The 7,136-nt window shown below is 56.2% G+C and overlaps 1 protein-coding gene across 1 annotated transcript in view; it reads left to right on the top strand.

The window, feature by feature from the left end:
• The window catches only part of AFAP1L2 (actin filament associated protein 1 like 2), a 36,574-nt gene that overhangs the window by 11,627 nt on the left and 17,811 nt on the right, over nucleotides 1-7,136 (top strand). Inside the window, exons 4-5 of the mRNA XM_023753344.1 lie at nucleotides 2,191-2,281; nucleotides 4,553-4,861. Coding sequence (XP_023609112.1) covers nucleotides 2,191-2,281; nucleotides 4,553-4,861 — 400 coding nt within the window. The remainder of the gene's footprint in view (nucleotides 1-2,190; nucleotides 2,282-4,552; nucleotides 4,862-7,136) is intronic.

The following is a 7,136-nucleotide window of genomic DNA, read 5'->3' as shown; positions in this document are numbered from 1 at the left end:
GAGGGGAGGAAGAGGAAGGGAGGTAGGAGGGAGAAGGATGGGGAGTAGAGGAGGGTGGAGGAGGAGGGGGGGGAGGACCTGAGCAGCAGCAGCAGTTTGGGAGCATGAGCTTGGAGTGACCCTGTGACCTCTCTTCTTCAGACAGAGAAAGCCTCGCCCTTCCCACCCTGACCCCGGAGCTTTAGGTGCCTTGATGGCTTGCTGGCCCCAGGCTTGCGAGTGGCTGTTTTAGAAGCTGGAGTCTGCCTGGGCTTTGGGGTCCTCCATGCTTGTGGCCGGGCCAGGAGGATGGCCTCTCTCCCAGGCTCAGGATGTCCTGATTCTTTCTCTACTGGCTGGGTCCCCCTCCATTTCCCCCCCGAGTCAGTGCACAGCAGACCTGACCAGCAATGGAAGGGTCAGCCAGGGGTCTAGAGGAACCTCGTGGGTGTGGCCAGTGACTCAGGCCGCGGTGGCACTTCAGGCCACTGGCTGCACCGCCAGGGGCTGTGGTCACTGGGGGAGAAACAGATGTGCGCTGACACCGTTGGTGCCCTGGCCAGCACCGCCACCACCCTGCCCCCCACCTCCCTCAGAGGCCCGACACGCATCACTGTTGGTTTCACAGTAAGTGAGCTGCTCTGGGTGGGCGGCCACTGCATTAAGGACATCAGCACCGTCAGTCTGCAGAGCTGGCCTGGCCAGATGCACCAGCCCCACCCAGGAACCTCCCACAGGGCTCTCTGGGGCAGGTTGCTCAGAAGTGCAGGGCCACCCCAGGCCATCGGGCCACCCCAGGCCACCAGCTTCAGCCCTGATCTCTATCAGAACCGGCCAAATCCGCAGCCACCCGCTTTTCCGTGAGGCGTTTTACCGGAGTGCAGCCACACTTGCTGAGCTTTGCATCATCTGCGGGTGCTCTTGCACTGCATCAGCTGGCTTGACGGGCTGAGATCAGAGGCCCTGCAAACCCCGAAAGTGCTTTCCGTTTGGCCCTTTACCGAAAAAGTTTGCCGACCTCTGGCCAATCCTGCGGAGCCGGTGGCCTTCTCCCGTCCCTTCCTGCGACCCTGCAGGCAGATTTTGATGTCACTTCTCTCTGCATCTTCACTTCATGTTCCTAATCTTCATGATGATGATGATGATGATGATGATGATGATAAGAATAGTTCTCTATCCCTAACCCGGGACATTAGGATCTCTTGCTCCTTTGACCTCTGAAATGGGCCATCGTGTCAGTGTAACGAGGTGGCTCTCTCTCCCACTGGTGCACATTCCACCCCAATGCCACCTACGAACCTCGGGGTTGTCTTTGAGACGCAGCTCCAAGGTCCCGTCCTCTGGGCATCCTTCCTTGGTCCTAAATGTTCCTCACACCCTCCTGGTTCCCACCGAACTTTGACCTCGTCTACTACAGCACCGTTCACAATGCACTTGATCCGGAGCTGTGAACACTCGCTAGTTAAGGCTTTCTTGACCACAGGAGTGTGTCCCGCGCAGCTAATATACGGGAGCCATCCAGTATTTGCTGAATGAATGATTGAACGTATTATGGTAAAAGTTTCTAAATCCTTAGGAACCCGGTCATTTTCCTCCATGGGCCTCTGATTAGTCCTTGTCTTATTTTTGTTTTTTAATGTTTTTATTGATTTGAGAGAGAGAGAGAGAGAGAGAGAGAGAGAGAGAGAAATATCAGTGATGAGAGAGAATCATGGACAGGCTGCCTCCTGCAGGCCCCCACACTGGGGATGGAGCCCGCAACCCAGGCATGTGCCCTGACTGAGAATCGAACTGGTGACCTCCTGGTTCATAGGTCAACACTCAATCACGAGCAACACCGGCCAGGCAGTCCTTGTCTTTTTAGAAGGTATATTCTATTTAGCTACACACAGCCTGACACCTTCTGGACTTTGCGTGTTGGGTGTCCCGTGTGTAAGGGTAGTTGGTGTGTGCGGTGGGGATCTGAGCCTCACTCCGAGGAGGAGAAAGCTGGTCTCGGCGGGTTAAGCAGCGTGCCCATATCCCCTCACTGGATACAGTGCAAACACAGTGGATGGGGTCCTGGTGGTCCGAGTCCTCCCTCCCAACTCGCTTGACGTCCAACTGAGCGTTTTCTCTTCTGGGCTTCCCCCTCTTTCCACCCAAAGGGTTAATTCCGTGTTGTTGGCAGTGTATCGTATCTGAAAAATGTTTTATTTGTTCATACCACAGATTCCAGAACGGAAACAGCTCTCCATCCCAAAGATCGAGTCTCCAGAGGGTTACTATGAAGAGGCCGAGCCATATGACATGTCCCTCAATGGTACATCCCGGGGCCTGGGCTGGGACTTGGGTGGGGGTGGGGGTAAACCGCTCCCTGCACAGATGGGTGCTGGCAGCAAGGACAGCCTGGGCTGCTCTTGCCAGAGGGCGTGGCTGAAGCTGAGAACTGGCCACAGAGCATTGAGCCTCTGCTCAGGTGGGGAGCTGAGACCTGCAGCAGCCCCCCCCGCCCCCCCCCCCCACCCCCCGCGTGCCTGCAAGGAGGGGTCGGGATGGTCCACAGCGAGCTGGTTTAGGGGCCCGATGCTTTGGGTGTTCCCACCTGGATGTGTCTGGATTCAGCACAGAAATGTGTCAGAAGAGAGGTGTGTTGGGAGTCAGAAAGTCACAGCCTTCAGGTTCTCGATCTCTTGGTGTAGGAATTCTTTTAAAAAAATATTTTTATTGATTTCAGAAAGAAAGGGAGAGGGAGAGACAGAAACATCAGTGATGAGAGAGGATCATCGATCAGCTGCCTCCTGCACGCCCACCACTGGGGATCGAGCCCGCAACCCAGGCATGTGCCCTGACCGGGAATCGAACCGTGCCCCCCTGGTTCATAGGTTATCACTTGACCGTCAAGCCACGCCGGCCGGGCTATGTAGGAATTCTTTAACACCGGCCCTCCCAGGTTCTGGAAGAAAGAGATGTTTGTGACCCCGGCAGCTGTCTCCTTCGTACCCCCTTCCCTTGTAAGCGAAGGTCTTTGAAAGCATAAAGCAGTTTGTGGATGTCAGAGATGAGGGCCCCTGGTCGTGGGAATGAACTGCAGGGGGCGTGGCTGGTTCCACAGAGAAGGGCCCAGGGATGAGAGGGGCAGGCCCTCGGAGCCGGGGCGTCGGAGTCTCTGTCTTCACGCTCCCCTGCCGCCCTCCGCCCAGGAACTGTGTGTGGGAGGCGAGGGCCTGTTTGGTCTGAGGTTCTTTTCCTCGGAGAGGCCGGCGTGGTGGGCAGGTGTCCCGTAGCCTGAACCCTCTGAGCTTGTGAGATGTTTTGGAGCCTCCGGCCGAGCTGTGATTTCAGGCCGAAGCTGTGGGCGTGTCGCTCCCGTCTGGCTGCGTCTGGGAGGAGGAGGAAGAAGTGACTCACCGCGGTGGGCACCTCACCTCCGTGGTATCTTAAGCCTGGGGTGCTCTCCTGGGTGTGGCCAGTGCCGGCCGGGACCTGCCTCCCCGACGCTCCCAGGGGCCTGTCTGCGGGGCAGACACTACATCTCGACGCAAACAAGTGGTCAGAAGGGCCGAGTTTCTGGTGTCTGTCTCTGGGCTGTGAGTTCATATTGGTTTTAGCTGAGATGGGGGAAGGGGGGGGGGGCGGGATAGTCATCCCACGGGCAGCCGGAGGGTTGGGGAAGAGGCCAGCTTTGCCTTCCTCTCCTGCCAGGACAAGGGCCGAGGGTGACGTGGGCAGAACTGGCCACACTTGCCCTGCAGAGGGGGCGCCACCTGTGACGTACCCGGCCTGCTCTCGGTTCCTGGCCGTGGTCCCCACCCCTGTGTGAGTGGTGGACACGCAGGTCACAGCAGGAGGACTGGCCCGGGGCATCAGCCCTTTGCTCTAGTTCATCGGCCAACAGCAAGCGACGTCGCTGACTTCCTGCAAGACCGGTGTCTCGGTTTCTTGTCCTGCTCTCAGCACTGTCCCCACACTGCCCCCCTCCCCCCCGGGGTCAGATTCCTCTCTCCCAGCAACACTTCCGTAAGTGCCGGTGGCCCGTGCAGGGGACAGTCGTGTCTGTCCTGCTTGCCCAAGACATCCGCTCCTTCATGGATGATGTCTCCTGTTGGGGTAATGACAGCTGCTGTAACAAGTTACCCCCTTTCAGTTCCTGGTAACACAACACCGATCTGCTCTCGCCCACGGACAGGTCAGTGTGGTATCGAGGGTCAGCAGCTAGTGTGGGTTCCCCAGCTCCTGCCAGGGTGGGCTCGGCCGCCTCTGAGACCACAGAATCCTCTGCAAAGAGAGCGTGGGGAAACCCCAATCTGCTTCTGAGAAGCGCCAGCTAGAAGTGACACGCACTGCTTCTACCCACGCTCCGCCCTGGTGACGAGCCGCCTGTGGATGTGAGGGGGCTGGGAAATGAAGTCCGTGGCCGGCCCAGGGCCTCTCCCGACAAGCCCACACCTGCAATGAGAAAGCACTACCTTCTGGTGGCCGGCAGCCATTCTGCCTCATCCGGGTCTCTCTCGGTGTCCGCGCGTGGCCTGTCCCTCTCTTCACCTTGTCTCTCTCCATCTCGCCCTTGTCTGTGCTTCTGGCCATCACACAGGTCATTCCGGCAGAGCCCCCTCCACCGGAGTCCCCAGATGGGTGCAGGTGCCCGAAGGAGTCATTTACGCCACCATCACCTTGGGTACTGCTTGTCCCCAGAGCGGGGATGCCAGTGACCCCGTGCCTGCTGCCTGGCTCCCAGAGGCGGGGTGCATGCCCCTGGCGTGGCCACTGCCCTCTCCCTGTCCTCCCGCCTGGGTCCCGCATGCCGGGTGCCATTCCTCCATAGACCCCTGCCTGTGGCCGGAGGACTCGGCGCTTCTTGGTTGTTCTGCCCTCTCCCCACGGACAGGTGGTTATAGGCACAGTGGGCGCAGCCAGAATGGGGATGGGATTATCTGATCATCCTGCCTGTACCCTATTCACCCTGGGGTGGGGGTGGGGGGGCGGGGCCCTGGAAGCTAAGTGTCTGTTTTAAGAATATCCTATGTTTATGGCGGTGCTGTGATTGATTGCCCTTTAGGGAGAAATAAAATTAATCCATTCACCCTAAACTTCCTCCAAGCTGCTCCAGGTAGCATGAGGCACTATGATATGCTTTTTTCTCAATTAGCTCCCCTTCCCCCGCCCCCCTCCCCGGAGGTGGACGGACAGGTGTTAGATTTCTCCCTGGAACACGTGGGGCAGCCCCCCAAACACAAAACAGCCAGGGGACTCGGCCAATCTCTTCACACTGAACTCTGCAGCCTCCCGCCTTAATTTTTGTTACTGCGGGAGTGTCCCAGTGGCAATGCCTGATTCTTTTTATCTCACTTATAGCAATTCTTACAATGAGGACTTTTTCAAAATAAAATCACCCTCATCCTACCAGCAGATCCAGTCAACTACTGTGAATTCCCCCTGTTGCCGTCAGTGCTGATCTATTTGCACATAAATTGTAAGCGTGCTTTCTCAGGCTGTCGCATTCATCGAGTTTGAGTTGCAGAATAGTCTGTAGTTTTCATTGACTGCACTTGCATGCATGCTCCTAAGTGGATGAAATCATACTTCCCCCTTCTCCTCCTGCTGACTGTGAAATTGCTTGAATTAATATCTTAATGCATGTAACCTTCCCCCCTTCCTTCCTTTTTAAAAAACTAGTTTCCTAGGATAAACTCCCAGGACCGGGATTACTGGGTCAAAGGGTGTGGGTGTTTTTATGGCTCTTGAAACAGGCTGACAGACTGTTCTCTGAGAGGCTTGGGTTCATGCACGTTGCCACCAGCCATAGGCGAGCTCAGGGTCCCCCGCGGGGGAGCGCCGCTGTTTTCAATCCTTGCTTATTTAACAGGTATAAAACCATGAACTGTGCAACATCTGTGTTAAGCCATGAAGGGAAGTAGTACCACACTGCTTTTAAAGAAAACTGATATGAAAAGACTTAGAGTGTTATTTTTAGAAAGAGTAAAATAACCTAAAGCACATTTTCATTGGTATTGTGGCTAGAAGAACAATGGCAGTGGGCTCATTCGTTTCCTATAATAAAATTCAGATGCGGTGTGTGTTCTTAGTGTGCAGGAGCCCGGCTGTGCAGATAACAGAGGGGGGTCCTGGGGGACGGAAGACAAGGGGCCCATGAGGGGTCTCTCATGGGAAGGAGGCCTCTCCCATCCTGACTCAAGGACACAGAACATGTCTGTCGCGGTCACAGGGAAGGAGATGAGGGGCCCACTTCTGTTAGGGCTGCTCAGTAATGGAAGCAGTTGTAAGGTAGTGAGCTCCCTGTCCACTGGGGAATTCAAGCAGAGGCTGCAGCAGCGTCAGGGTTGCAATAGGATTCCTGTGCTGAGCTAGGGATTGGACCAGGGATCCTGGTGTTCTCCGAGTTTTGTTTTTTTGGGGGATGTTACTGATTTTATTTTTCTTCACCTAGTTTTCGTTGGCCTCGAATAGCACAGCGAGCCTGGGAGAATAGAGCAAGTTTTGCAGAGTGTGGGGGGGGCGGGGCAGACACAGATGTGTGGAGTGTGCATAGATTTGGGTCCAGTTTGCGTTTGATGAGTTTTGGGATCCTTTCGAACAGAAGGAAAATGTGAGGTTGGCTTGTTGACAGAGGGGCGGAAGTGTATGGGTTGGGGATAAGTAGGAGGAGCTAGGCTTGTGCTGGGCAGTGTCAGTGGCCGGGAAAGAGAATGCGGTCTGTGGAGGATGAGGATGGGTTTTTTTTTTAGATGTCATGACTAGGAGGAGGCACTGAGGAATGGCAAGGTGGCCCCTTCCCCAGAAAGCATTTCCTGCCCCGGTTTTGTATTTTGCCTTCTCTTTCCCTGAAGCCACATTGCCTCCCTGCCCCCAGGATAGAACCAGGGACAGGGCAGGCAGCTGTCGGAGGCTTGCCATGTGCCCGGCTCTGGGCTCAGAGGGCGACCCCTCCTTCCCGGCCACTAAGATGACAGCGTGTGGGTCAGGAAGGTCCCCACCGCACAGAGGAAGAGACAGAGGTCCCGAGTGGGGAGCTGGCCGTCTCCACAGGCAGAGGCCCGTCTGAGGGAGGTGTCCTGTCAGGTTTCTCTGGAGTCCGAGATGGCAGGACGTGAGGAGGAAGAGGGGAGGACTCTGGTTTTAAGTTATTTGTATATGTGGCCAGAGGCAGCATCCAAGCC

This window comes from Myotis lucifugus, unplaced genomic scaffold (genome assembly GCF_000147115.1).
Source record: "Myotis lucifugus unplaced genomic scaffold, Myoluc2.0 scaffold_44, whole genome shotgun sequence".
In the NCBI taxonomy this organism is placed as follows: domain Eukaryota; kingdom Metazoa; phylum Chordata; class Mammalia; order Chiroptera; family Vespertilionidae; genus Myotis; species Myotis lucifugus.
The sequence above is the reverse complement of the archived record's forward strand: the minus strand, read 5'-3'. Positions and strand labels throughout refer to the sequence as shown.